General features: G+C 46.6%; 1 protein-coding gene across 1 annotated transcript; it reads right to left on the reverse strand.

Annotated features, from left to right (window-relative positions):
* Window positions 1–3,139: 3,139 nt before the first annotated feature.
* Window positions 3,140–5,301, reverse strand: LOC114266265 (2-hydroxyisoflavanone dehydratase). The gene has a single exon (XM_028207158.2). It carries the CDS (start codon window positions 4,190–4,192, stop codon window positions 3,287–3,289), a length of 906 nt encoding a protein of 301 aa, XP_028062959.2. The 5' UTR covers window positions 4,193–5,301; the 3' UTR covers window positions 3,140–3,286.
* Window positions 5,302–14,635: the final 9,334 nt, after the last annotated feature.

Here is a 14,635-nt window from a genome sequence, read left to right on the forward strand (position 1 = left end):
ATCCTCATCTACCTCCAAGTCAACCCAATCAAATACATATGATTGGTCAAGTTCATACTTCCTAAGCATGGATACATGGAACACTTGTGAACCCCAAAAAGTTGTGGCGGTAAGACCAAACGGTGTGCCACTTCCCCAATTCAATCTAAAATCTCAAAAGGTCCAATAAACCTTAGAGACAACTTTTCACTCTTACCAAGTCTCATCAAATCCCGTCTCGGCGAGATCTTAAGAAACACATGGTCACCAACCTCGGAGGATAGAGGTCTCCTTCTCTTATCGGCATAACTCTTCTGTCAGCTTTGAACCGTAGCTAACCTCTTTCGAATGAGAACAATTTTCTCGGTCGTCTCTCTAACAATCTCCGAGACCAACATTGGTGCATCACCCAATTCGGCCCAATAAAATGGTGACATACAACGTCAGCCATACAAGGCCTCGAACGGTGCCATCCCGGTGCTTGCCTAATAACACTGTTATAGGTGTACTCAATCAACGATAAGTGTCTCTCCCAAGACCTCTTAAAATTAATGGCGCAAGCTCTAAGCATGTCCTCAAAAATCTGAATAGTACGCTCTGACTACCTATCGGTTTGAGGATAAAAAGCGATGCTAAGAGTCAACTTAGTTCCCAACTCCTCTTGAAGGCTTTTTCATAACCGGGTGGTGAAACGAGGATCTCTAACCCCCAATGCAGAAGTAAAGCAGAAGATATAAATGAATGCGACGCACCCATATCAATCAACACACTAGCCAAAGAATTGAACACGACAAAATTACCTCTCACAACTGAGGATTCTGACAACTACTCTGGCACTTTAACAGCATACACGCGCCCCTGTGGCCTTTGATCAACCTGTTCATCCCTCGGAGCATAGGCCTGCTCACTGATTAAGCCAAGGTGGCTCCCTGATTAGCTCACGAGGTCTGGACTGAATAAGCCTATTGATGGCTCTGAGTCTGCCTCGACACAAATGTGCCTCCCAACTGCGGGCAAGCTCTCCTCAAATGCCCGACTAACCACACTAAAAGCATATAAGTCCTTGTCCCCTACTCTAGGACTGACTCTGAGATCGATTAGGTGGTGATGGAGTTAACATTTATTGCCCTCCTCCCTTTTGTGGGTAGGCACTAGCCTTGTGACCATGTTGGCCACATTTGAAACAAGTAAAGCTGCCCTGAGCATTCCTCCCTAAGCCAACACTCGGCAGTGGAAATGTACATCTAGTTTGCTGTGATTGAGGCTAGGATGAAGCGAAGCCTTGATGCTCCTTGCCAACTCTAAAGTCCCCTATGACTTTTGACCCCTAGACCTCGAACCCCGAAATCTCCCCTCCTCGGCCTACACTATAATCTTTACATACGCCGCCGCCTGCACAAGATGATCATAGTTCTGGATCATGTTTCCGATAACCTTGAACAAGATTTTGGTTCTCAATCTCTTCTCAAATTCTATGCAACCGCGTTCCTCCATTGCCACCAACTCCGGTGCAAACAGGGACAAACTAGTGAAGGCCGCTTCAAACTCGGCCACTGGCAGGTTTAGTTGCTTGAGGTTTTGAAATTCTTACCTCAGTCTCTCTCTATCTGTGGGAGGTATGTATTTGTCTTGGAAAGTGATAACAAAAGTTTTCTCTGCTTTTGGCGTACTTCTACCATTGGCCCACATCACTTTTGAGGTAGGAACTCACTAGAGTTACCCTTAGTTTACTATCATCAATGTGAAGCATCTCAAATGTCTTCACTATGTGTTAATCCTATACAATAGAAGGTCTGTATATATAAGCTGAGAAAGAGTATTCTATACGAAACCTAACTATGACAATACAATTATATCTAGAAAATCAATACCTAATATATTTAAGAATATATACCATATACATTAACAGGAAGGACCAAGAAAACGAGGAAATTGAAGATTCTGAAGCTTTAACGGAGAACAGAGGAAGACACCATTAGTGAGGAAATTGGAGATTCAAAACGCATCGTTTAGGGGTAATATCAAATTAGTTGATTTATTGTGATCTGGGTCGTTGAAATCATTAACCCTGGCGTGTCGCATTATTAGAAAGGACTAGAAAATACTCCAATTTTGAGGAAATTAGAGAAGAGTCGAACTCGAATAACATTTAGTGGATGTTTGGCATCTCCTAAAAAAGTTAATAATTCAAAAAGTTACTGAAAAAACAAAAAAATTAACACTATTCACAGGGTGGGCGGGAAAAAAAATGCTATATAGACAAAGGGCAAAATTACAAATTTGCCCTTTTGAATTCAATACTTTTGAGTGTATATCAGTGTTAATAAATGTACCTATCTTTACACATTTTACCAAATGCACTGACGTGGCTAATTGTAAGCCATGAATTCTCAAAGTCAACAAAATTTTGACATGCACTGATGCGTTGATGTACCTATCAGTATGTGTCAGGAAGGGTACAAGAGTAATTTTAATATTTAATACAATATTTTATTATACATTTTTTTATAAAAAGTCAAAAAATTATTCAAAATATACATCTTTTTTCTCTTTACTTTTTTAACCAAAAAATGCACTTATATAGATCATCCTAAACAATCCCTTAATGTGAATTCTATGAAGTAGATTGTTTAGATTATCAATGTGAGTTTGAATTAGGACCTACAAGAGGAGTATGAATAGATATAGAAAAATGAAGTATGAGAATAACTTATGACCACCCCCCACCCCTATCCCTATCCCTATCCCTATCCCTATCCCTATCGCATCATATTTCATCATATTTTGCTTATAATTTAGAGGCACAACTCACAAATGTATTATTCTAAAAGTAACTATAGAAATACTATGGATTATGAATCGGTACTTCAAATTTTACATTGAAATGAATTGTATGATATAAATTTAAAATTAGTATAAAGTAAAATTCATCTGAAATACTTATGATTCCTAAATATAAATTTTAAAATTTATAATAGTGTAATCCTTGGTGCTTCGAATTCACCTTGACTCGAATGGTTCGAATTTTTGTTCACCAGACGATCGACCAGACGACCGGTGAACAAAAACTCAAGCCATTCAAAGAGTGAATTCAAGGTACATAGCATTGCTCTAATATTATTGGACATAACTACATGCATGCAGAGGCCACATAACAACATTTTTCCTTGAAGTGTATAAACAACATTATTATTTCTCACACAGCCATTTCATACACCCTTAAAAAATAATAATAATAATAAATACCCATTTCATCACAAATAGAAATAGTAATATATCTAAAGGAAGGCCCCACCTATTCAACTTATTATTGGTTGATGAAATCAACAATCTTTTTAACCAGAGCCACAGCATTCTCATTGGTGGGGTCATGCAGATGGAAGCAATGTTCCTGCCCTTCATTCTCCACAATCTCCACGCTCCCTTTCCACCCACTCCTCTTCAGCCTCTCGTAGTAGGCCCTACCTGGCTCTCTCAGATGATCATTCCCAGCCACGAACACCAACACCCTCTCACACCCAATCACTGCCAGATCCTCTACGGGCGGCTTCATCCTTGGATCATCAAATCCACTGTTAGTCGGACACATGTACATCCACATTTTATCATCCGCTTCCACTCCCCCAAAATACGGGTGGGTCAAAAAAGCCCCGACGAGTTTAACTCCGGGTAACCCGATTGTTCCGACCCGGTAAGCCAACGTGTGAGCCATGTTCCCTCCGGCGCTATCTCCGCCGACGAATACACGGCTGAAATCGGCGTGATCGTTCAACCAAGGCTCGGCTCCATCTCTGGTACTGTGGGCGGCGACCCACCGGAGCACAGCCCAAGAGTCGTCGTAGCAAGCGGGTATTGGGTGTTCCGGAGCGAGACGGTACTCGACCGAAACGACAATGGAGGTGGATTCGCCGGTGAGGCGGCGGGCGTGGCGGTCGTAGTGGGGGGTGAAGGCGGACATCATGGAGAATCCGCCACCGTGCATGTAGACGATGAGGGAGAACTTGTGGGTCGGGTCGGGTAATTTGGGAAGGAATATTCGGACCGAGATTTCGGGTTCGTTGGATATGCGGACGTCTTTAGATCGGACGCCGGTGGTGGGGTCGTCGGAGGGAGGGATTTTGACGGGCGGCCAGCTGATTTTCTCTACCCGGCCGTCTTTGAATACTTTGAGGAAGCGAAATTCGTGGAGTATTTCGGAGTCAGTTAAATCCATTCTAATTCGTGTTCATATATATGGTTGTTAATGTACACTAAGCCTAACCCACTAACCTAACCCACTACATCCACCCCACTAAACCTAACACACTTACCACCTCCACTACCATCCACTACCACCACTCACTTACCTCACACCTCTCCTATATAATAGCTTGTAACATACAAATCAATATACAACAATCTTGTAATACATCAATCAATAATACATACAATTTTTCTCTCTCTTTCAATTTATCTTACATGGTATCAGAGCTAAGTTAACAACCTAATCATTCTGCTTCACCGGCGGGCGGCAACCTCGCCTTGGCCGCCCGCCGGACCTCTACACATACCTTCATTCCGCTGCCACATTTCTTGCTGCCGTGAACCACCTCTTTCCCTCTCCCTCTCTCCTTCCGGCGACTTTTCCGACCCAACTCCAGCGGAGGTTTCTGTTCCTTAGCTCCGTCATGGAACTTCCAGCGGAGGAGAGGGGTTTCCGGTCTCTCTTCAACTTTCTCTCTCTAGAAATATTCAAAGAGTTACTTTAGGTGAAGGGATCTCAGCCTCCATTTCAGATTTCTCCAAAGTAAATGGAACATTCATCAAAGACCTCACGGATTTCTCAAATGGGCACCCGCGTAGATCCGGCTTTGAGCAGAAATTGGAAGACATGTCGGCAATCAAAAGACTCTCTTTGTTATTGGGAATGGGGTGATTGATGATCTCTCTCTCCCTTCGGTTTACATCTCTCTTTCTCTCTTCGCCATTGTTGCCACAAGCTCCACCTCTCTCCTTCCATGCACACACTAGAGCTTCAACACTGATATGGAGAGACACTGAGGCCCAGACACACACACAGCTTGAGATACATACACACGGGCAAGAAAAGAGGAGACACCCATACATCTCACTCACGGCAGTCCAGCCATGCACAGCAACAACTCACACACCCAGCATCACCAACCCAGTTCAGTACGTCCTTCTCCGGCAACCTGGCCAATCATGGCCATCTCTCTCTCTCTCTAGACCCATGCACACTACCGTGCGTGCTATGTGCATGGTGTGTGTCGTGTCTCTGGAGAGAGCCGAGAGGAATGAGTTGTCTGTGTTGTATCTGTTGTCTCCTCTCCCTCCTTGTATCATGTGTGTGCCTATATCAATTGTAGAGGGAGAAAGAGAGAGATGGCAACCTTGTCTTTTTTTAATTGATCCCACTCACCCATGCACTTTCATCTCTCTCCTCTTTCCCCTTTCCACCTCACAATTCCTTTTTTTTATTCAACCCACTTCCCCCCATTTTCTATACACTTTTTTATTCTAAACTGTTCACTCCCCACCGAGCCACAAAATGATCTCACACTCTCTCTTCCTGGACCCAACTCATCATGTACCCCACACACTCTCTCTCTCATTTTTTTTTTTACTTTCCAACCCCCAGACACATGCTTTTGCCATTAATATCTTATTATTATTCTTATTATTTTTATTACAACAAAAAAAAAAAAAAAAAAAAAAAAACCACACACCGACGGGAATTGCTTCTTCCCCCTTAATACATTTTTATTATTATTATTCTTTCAAAAAAAAAAAAAAAAAAACTCATCCACCGTCCAAACTTTATTTTTTATTCTAACTTTCTTTTTTATTATCCAGCTTCAGTGGTGCTCTTGATTCGCCCTGTTCCCACTCCCATCTTTATTATTTTTCTTCATCTTTATCTATCAAACATTTCCAAATTTGCACAACAGCCCATATTTTATTCATGTCGGGGCTCACCCCGATCACCATTTTACATCAAAAAAAAAAACAAAAAAAAAAAAACCAACAACAACAACCCAACACACACAACCCCAACAACCACATCCACAGGCGGGATTTTTCTTCTCTACTCTGCCGCAGGTCTTTTCTTCTTGCCTCCATCATGGGCGGCCCTTGCCGGTGTTGCCTCCGTGTTTCCCACTCCACTGGGCATGACCACTATTCCTTGCTCCTCCACTGCAGCATATGGCGGCCCTCCAAATCGGAACATCACGGTGGCCTTCCGCTTCAGCTCCTTGTTTTCTGCCCTTAGCACGCTCATCTCTGCTCGCGCATCCTTATACATGCGTTGGAGCAGAGCCAGCTGGGAGTTTAACTGCTGCACCTCATTTGTCCTACTCTGTAGCCGGTGCGACAGATTTGTGACCGCCGTCATGGACTCCACACATGCCTTCAACGTATACTGATTGGCCTCCACATCCGACTGCACCGCCATTTTTTGCTCCACAGACTGCATCGGAAAGTTCAGCGGAGCAAACCCAGCAGTGTTTGGTTGAGGTTCACTGGCCACCGCACCAGTTCTCTCTCCTGTAGACTCGTTGAGGTCGGGAAAGAGGGTAAGCAGCCCGCGGGAAGACGAAGCCATTTTTTCTGGGCAACAGAGTGTTATAGAGAGTGTTACAGAGTATCTTCTCAGCAAAACCTTCTCAGCAAAACGAAGAGTTTTTTAGAGGATTTTCGCCAATTGTTTGTCTTCGCCTCTGCCTCAGCTCTGTCTTGGTTAAATAGCCGAGGCAGCCACGCGCATCGCGCGCCTCTTCTCGCCGACAAACAGGCACGCCTTTTGATGCATTCGGGCACGCCTTTTGATGGCACACCTTTTGAGGGTGCGGGCACACCTTTTGAGGGCACGACTTTTGAGGGCTCGATCTCTACATCCATGTATATTTTTTTTTTTTTTTTTTTTGGGCAGCCTATATACACACTCATACAGTGTCTTTTACACCGGTCAGCTTTATCAATCCCTTTGTTTCAACCTCAAATAGGTTTCTATCTTCACACCTATTTGAGTTTGAGGGGGGGTTATACCAGTATAATGTATAAGTCGCCCATGGCGCACTCCCTAAGTCACCCTCTTGGTGCACCACCACAATCTTCTACAACGGTCCGACATGACCCCGTAAACTGTCCTGCTACAACGGTCCGACATGACCCCATAAACTGTCTTCTACATCAGTCTGACACGACCACACAGTGTCCTGCTACAACGGTCCGACATGACCCCGTAAACTGTCCTGCTACATCGGTCCGACATGACCCCATAAACTGTCTGCTACAACGGTCTGACACGACCACACAGTGTCTGCTACAACGGTCCGACATGACCCCGTAAACTGTCTGCTACAACGGTCCGACATGACCCCGTAAACTGTCTTCTACACCGGTCCGACATGACCCCGTAAACTGTCCGCTACAATGGTCCGACATGACCCCGTAAACTGTCTGCTACAACGGTCCGACATGACCCCGTAAACTGTCTTCTACACCGGTCCGACATGACCCCGTAAACTGTCCTGCTACATCGGTCCGACATGACCCCATAAACTGTCTTCTACATCGGTCTGACACGACCACACAGTGTCTGCTACAACGGTCCGACATGACCCCGTAAACTGTCTGCCACAACGGTCCGACATGACCCCATAAACTGTCTGCTACATCGGTCTGACACGACCATACCGTGTCTCCTATCCTGTTTTATTTATCAGTTTATTTTTCTGTTTTGTGACTCTCTCCAAACTCAAGTTGGCTAGTGCCTATCCTCCTTGAGTTTGAGGGGGGCTGTTAATGTACACTAAGCCTAACCCACTAACCTAACCCACTACATCCACCCCACTAAACCTAACACACTTACCATCTCCACTACCACCCACCACCTCCACTACCATCCACTACCACCACTCACTTACCTCACACCTCTCCTATATAATAGCTTGTAACATACAAATCAATATACAACAATCTTGTAATACATCAATCAATAATACATACAATTTTTCTCTCTCTTTCAATTTATCTTACAATGGTGATGAATGTAGAGAACAGGAAATTTTCTCCTTTGTGTGTGTGCGTGCGCGCGTGTGTGAGACAGTGTATCTTTCTCTATATAGAGGGAGGTGGAGATGAACGAAGGAGACCCAAATGCGTACTTTTTGTATAGAAAAATGTCTCGTAACTCAAATTTTGTGGCTCAAAAGTGACTCAAATGGCCAAAACGAGGACATCGTTTTGGCCGTTTTTATGTTGTTTTGTACTTAAAACGACGTCGTTTTGATCATTTGAGTCACTTTTGAGTCACAAAATTTGAGCTACGTAGCATTGTCGTTTTGTATAATTATGTGAAAAATTTATTCAGCTTTGGTTTTAGTTTTTTGAATTTAGAATTGAGTTTTAATTTTTTTTGTAAGGAATATTTTTAAGAATTTTAAGAATTTTTTATTTTTTTAGACATATTTTATTTAGATATATCTAAATAATAAAATATTTTAAAAAATTAATAAATACACAAAAATAAAAAATAAAAAAATTCTAAATTTTAGTATTTTTTTAAATTTTTTGGTATTTAGTATTTTTTTTAAAAAAAATCACAAATATTATACTTTTTAAATGTATTTATGTTAGGTGTGTCTAAAAATTAAAAAACTTACTTTAAATATTAAAAAATTAAAAAATGAAAAAATAGAATTTTCTGAAAAGTAAATTTTGAAAACTGAAACCAAATAGAGTGATTAATTCTTCTGAAATATGTTGTGATATTATTTATATGATATTTTTAATTATTGACAAATTACAACATAAATATTTTAAAAAAAAAAAAAGACACTCAAATCAAAAATTCAAATTTAAATTTTCTTTATGTAAAAATTCACTCTAAAATTTGTGAAAAAATTGCACTAGTTGATCCACCGCTTGATCATCCACCCAGTCTACCATCTCAAGGCAAAAAATAAAATAAAAAAATACACTTGCTGGACAATCGCCCCGTCGACTAGTGTTTTGATGAAACTCCAAAATCTTCCATTGTAGCACTTGATATCTGATAAGGTTCTGGTTCCCGGGTGGATGGGTCGGACCGGTCCAGGCTCTTCAGACTCCGGCTCAGGGTGATGACTCCGTCAGGCGACCTGCATGCAAGCCCATAGGGGAACGGGGTAGTCCCCCAGTGAACCCTCCGGTGTGAGAATTAGTAGAGTAGAGTATGAGAAAAACTGTGTAGAGAGGGATTGAGAGAGAGAGATAGCTTAACCTTATTCTTGTCCTCCTATCCTTGCTTATATTCTTTAGTTATCATTTTTTCTGTCTCTTGTGACGTGCTTTTCTTCGCCGAAAGCCTGTGCCGTAGCTTACCTTGTTCAGGGTGATGGAGGCTCTGTTCCGGCGGGAGGTGCTATCGTAATAAATGCTGTGATGGGATGCATTAATGGTGATGTGTTGTGATAATAACTCTGCAGATCTTTGTCTGCTGATGTGGCCCGTGTCCCACCTGCCATGTGCCCAAATGCCATTGGCCCTTCATGTCTAGATGGCCTCCAGCTGTCCTGGGCTTTGCCAACCGGGTTATGCCATTGGTCCCAAGCGATGGGTTTGGGGTGGTTTACTGTAGGTCGTATGCCTTATGGGCCTATCCATGTCAGTAGTCCTCCATTTCCGAGTGCAGCTTTAGACCAACGAAGGGAATAGTAAGAAGGAAGAGAAGTGTGAAACGAGTGGAGAGGCCGACTGGAAGGTGTGCCGACCGCAAGGGTGACTGGGCGGGAGGAACTGACCGTGAGGGTGGTCGGGCAGGAGGGGTCAACCGTGAGGCGTGTCGACCGCTTGGGTGGCCGAGCGGGAGGGGTCGTCCGTGAGGCGTGCCGACCGCGAGGGTGGCCGAGCGGGAGAGGTCGACCGTGAGGCGTGCCGACCAGGACGGCGCGGGGCTCAAAAATGTGCTGATGTGAAAATGGAAAGGACAGGGTAAGGGGAGGGGACAGTGCATCGTGGCCACACACGTGGCAGTATCGTGGGGGGAAATGAAGCGTTGGAGCAGAAAATGAAACGATAGGTCACGGGGGGTTTTGAAAAGACGGTTTTGGCGGTTGAGTTGAAAGGTTTTGAAACGGGCGAAAATTAATGTGGATCCGTGGAATACGGGTAAAACCGTAGGTTTTGGGTATAATGCGTTTCACCTACCTTTGTACAAAAACTCAAAATATCCAAGTGTCAACTCCTTCACGGCGTGCGACATATCTGTGTAGCATTCTCTCAACTTCCTTGCGTCTGCGTCAGAAGTGTTTTGTGAGCAAGCCCTAGAAATGGCACAAGAAGAAGTAGTTAATGTGAGGGTGGACCCGTTGGGGGATGATGATGGGGAGGAGTTAGCAGCGCAGTACAGGACGGAGGCGTCGGCCTTGATATTGGCCCCAAAGCCACTAAACCAGGTGGAGTCGGAGCAGTGGCACACTAAGGCGGACAAATCCACACTCACGGTGGCGGATTTGGAGGCGATTAGGGAGCGGTACCAGATTCCGGCGGAGGTAGATTTACGGCTGCTAACACCAGAGGAAAGGCCGTCTATGGTGAAGCCAGAGGAGTTTTCCCTGTACGAGGAGGCGCTGAAAGGGGGGCTGAGGCTTCCATTGCCTCAAGTGGTGGTTGATGTGCTAAATCTCCTGGAGGTAGCGCCAGGGCAGTTGATGCCCAATGCGTGGAAGATTCTGATGGCCTGTGCGAGTGCGTGGCCGAAGGCGAATGGAGGGGAGGCCATGACGATCGACGAGTTCTTCTCATGTTACAAAGCGTCGGGGCAGCAAGAAACTTGGGTCACCCTACAGGCGGTGATGGGCAGGGGGTTGGTGGCAGGGCTGCCTACGTCGATCAAGGGGTGGCGGTCACGGTGGTTCTTCGTGTCAGTTAATGGTGGGATGGGGGTGCGCACCATCTGGAAGGTGCCAACTCGGTCGATGGAGTCTAGGCTGGGGGCGGTGGCGGAAGAGAGGGTGAAGAGAGTGAGGGAGTGGAAAGAGAGAGAGAAAGCCAGATGGGACGATCTTGTCCAACCGTCTGCACTGTTTGAGGCGGGGCTGGGACCGCAGCCGAAAGGTGGAGACCTCGGCCGGGCGGAGTTGGAGGAGAGGAGAAGAGCACAGGAGGTAGAGGATTGAGCCATTATGGCCAAGGCTGCGAAGTTGATAGAGGCGCAGAGGGACCGACCACCTGAACCGATCTCGCGGGAGAGGATCCGACCGCGCCCCAGGCCGTTGGGGGAAAAAGACTTAGGCAGCTTTGAGCCGCGGCCGCCGCCTGTAGACCCTGTAAAAGAAAAGGCCAGAGAGGCGGTGGCGGCTATGAAGAAAAAGAAGAAGAAGAAGAAAAGGGGAGCCCCAGAGGAGGCTGCAGAGGAGTCTGGGGCCAAGAGGGCGAAGGTGGCCCCAACGGATGCGGAGGTCCCTGCGGAAAAGGACGCCCCAGAGGTGGTGGAGATCATCCCAACGGTGGAGATTGTGGAGATGGCTCCACCAGTACAAGTGGAGGCTGGGGTGGGTGAGGCGGCGCCGAGCGGGAGAGAACAGGTCCAGAGGAGACCCGACCCCCAGGAAGGAGGGGTTCGTGTGGCCACGGCAATTTATCATGCGCGCGCGGTAGCTGGAAGGTTGGAGGGAGAAGAAGGCCCAGCCAGGGCGGGAGCCGACCGCCTGGTGAAGATTGTGGATGAGGGAGCTCGGGGCGCGGCATCTGGGTATAATGAGGCCGACCTGCTGAGGGGGTTATGCTCCGCCCAAATGGAGGTAACCACCTTGGCGGGGGCTCTTCTCAGGAAAGCTGGGGCCGCCAAGTTGAAGGCTGAGGAGGCCAGGGCCCAGTTGGCCAAATTAAGGAAGGACAGTGCCGACTGGGAGACTGCCTATGCCGATCTGCCAGCAGTCAAGTTGGAACTGGAGGAAACACGCCGTAAGGTTGTGTCGCTGGAGTTCCAACTGGCTGGTGAACAGAAAAAGTTGGAAGAGTCTGAGAGGGCCTGCGCCGTGGCAGTCGAGCGGCACGAAGAGGCTATGACCAGCAATGAAGAGCTGGTCAGGCAAAAGGATGAAGCGGACTCCAGGATTGGAGACCTATTGAAGGAGCTGGGGGAGGAGCGCGCCAGAGCAGAGGAGGACAAGGGGAGGCTTCTGAGGGAATGGGAGATGGAGAAGGCGAAGGTGGCGGCGGAGCTGGAGAGTCTGAGGAAGGGGATGGAAGAGGAGAGGGCGACGGCGGCTGCTGAAAGGGTGGCCCTGCAAAGGGAGCTGGACGAGGAGAGGGCGAAGGCGGCGTCTGAAAAGGCGGCCTACCCTAATCTATGCGTCGCAGCAGTGGAGCAATATAAAGGGGTCCCCCGAATTCCAGATGGTGGTGGATGCTGCCGTCGCTAGGAGTCTGGCTGGTCAAGAGCCTAGGGGGGTGGGCCCATCAAGGAAGACTGCTGGAGGTAGGACGGAATCAGAGGTGATTGAAAGCTTCCAGCAGTCCGACTTCTATAAGCACGAAATGGCCGAGTTCTGGGACAGCGGTTGGAAAATGTTCAAGCGTAGAGCTGAGGAGCTGTTCCCAAACTTGGACCTGAGTAGTGTGACAATAGGCGAGGATGATGTGGCCCAGACCCCCCTGGATGAAGGCGTTGAAGAAGAGGATCTAGCATCCAGCGAGGAAGAGTAGCCAAGGAGAAGAGGAGCTGGGCGTGCTCTGTGGTTTTTTTTTTTTTTTTTTTTTGAACTTTTTGTATACATTGTAAATCTATGAGTGAATGAATAAATGAATGAAGAGTTTGGTTATGATGAATTTGTGTACAAATGTTATTTTGTGTATGTTGGCAGCTGACTGTGTGGGCCTGTACTGGCCAAAATGAATGAAGTCTTGTTATAACAGTTGGGATAAAAATTGTGCAGGAAAAATTTTGTGCAGTAAGAGTCCACAAATGAGGATAAAGGGTAGGTTGCAAATTGTAACTAGACAGTTAAGTGTAAATTTGAAAGTAAGTGTGAAAAATGTAACTAAGTGTTATGAGGAGGTTTCAAAATGTAAGAGTGAGAGTAAGTGTAAACATGAAAGTGAGAGTAAGTGTTATGAGGAAGTTTCAAAATGTGACCAAGTGTGGAAAATGTAGTCTTGTTTGGCTTTGGAGTGCTCGGTCTAGCCGAGGCTCTGAGTGCTCAGTCTGGCTGAGGCTTTGAAGTGCTCAGTCTGGCTGAGGCTTTGAGTGCTCAGTCTGGCTGAGGCTTTGAAGTGCTCGGTCTGGCCGAGGCTTTGAGTGCTCGGTCTGGCCGAGGCTTTGAAGTGCTCAGTCTGGCTGAGGCTTTGAAGTGCTCGGTCTGGCCGAGGCTTTGAGTGCTCAGTCTGGCTGAGGCTTTGAAGTGCTCGGTCTGGCCGAGGCTTTGAGTGCTCGGTCTGGCCGAGGCTTTGAAGTGCTCAGTCTGGCTGAGGCTTTGAAGTGCTCGGTCTGGCCGAGGCTTTGAGTGCTCAGTCTGGCTGAGGCTTTGAAGTGCTCGGTCTGGCCGAGGCTTTGAAGTGCTCAGTCTGGCTAAGGCTTTGAAGTGCTCGGTCTGGCCGAGGCTTTGAAGTGCTCAGTCTGGCTGAGGCTTTGAAGTGCTCGGTCTGGCCGAGGCTTTGAGTGCTCAGTCTGGCTGAGGCTTTGAAGTGCTCGGTCTGGCCGAGGCTTTGAAGTGCTCAGTCTGGCTGAGGCTTTGAAGTGCTCGGTCTGGCCGAGGCCTTGAAGTGCTCAGTCTGGCTGAGGCTTTGAAGCTTTGAATTGCTGTCGGTGACAATGTTATGGGATCGTCATACAAACATTTGAATTATGAAAGCGTAGATCTGCAATCGAAATTTGCGTTATATATATTAAAAAAGGGGATACAACAATATTGGTAATACAAAAGTATGAACTTATTGATAGTAACGTTTCAAATGTTCTGCATTCCAGGGATAGGGCAGGTCTCGGCCTTCCATGTCTTGGAGTCGGTAAGTGCCTGGTCGTGGTCGGGCTTTGACAACGTAGGGACCCTCCCATTTGGCTGCCAGTTTGCCCTCGGCTGGATTCTTTGTGGCGAGAGTCACTTCTCATAAGACAAGATCCCCCACAGAGAACTCTCGAGGTCGGACTCGGCGGTTGTAGTGTGTTCTCATTTTCTGCTGGTAAGAAGCCAATCTGACAGTAGCGGTTTCTCTGAGCTCTTCGACTAGATCGAGGTCTGTTCGATGGAGCTCTTCGGCTGAGGCCAGATCCGGATGTAAAACCCTAGGAGTGGGCAGGCCGACCTCTACCGGGATAACCGCCTCAGCGCCATATGTTAAGCGAAAAGGGGTTTCGCCGGTGGGAGTGCGAGCAGTGGTTCGGTAAGCCCAGAGTACATTTGGCAGTTCCTCAGCCCAAAGGCCTTTAGCAGCTTCGAGCTTGGTTTTGATGATTTTTAGAAGGGAACGGTTGGTGACCTCAACTTGGCCATTTGCCTGGGGGTGACCGGGGAAGGAGAAGCACGGTTGGATCTGGAGATCTGCACAAAATTTTCTGTACTTCGCGTTATCGAATTGTTTTCCATTGTCAGAGATGATGGCTTGAGGGATGCCAAATCGGCAAATGATCGATTGCCAGATAAACCTGGTAGTGTTCCGCTCGGTGATTGTG

The sequence above is a fragment of the Camellia sinensis genome, chromosome 3 (genome assembly GCF_055761805.1).
Source record: "Camellia sinensis isolate YWXY chromosome 3, ASM5576180v1, whole genome shotgun sequence".
NCBI lineage: Eukaryota > Viridiplantae > Streptophyta > Magnoliopsida > Ericales > Theaceae > Camellia > Camellia sinensis.

Bases quoted from the DNA above. Each gene is read 5' to 3' on its own strand.
- LOC114266265 (XM_028207158.2), bottom strand. From the start codon at position 4,192: ATGGATTTAACTGACTCCGAAATACTCCACGAATTTCGCTTCCTCAAA.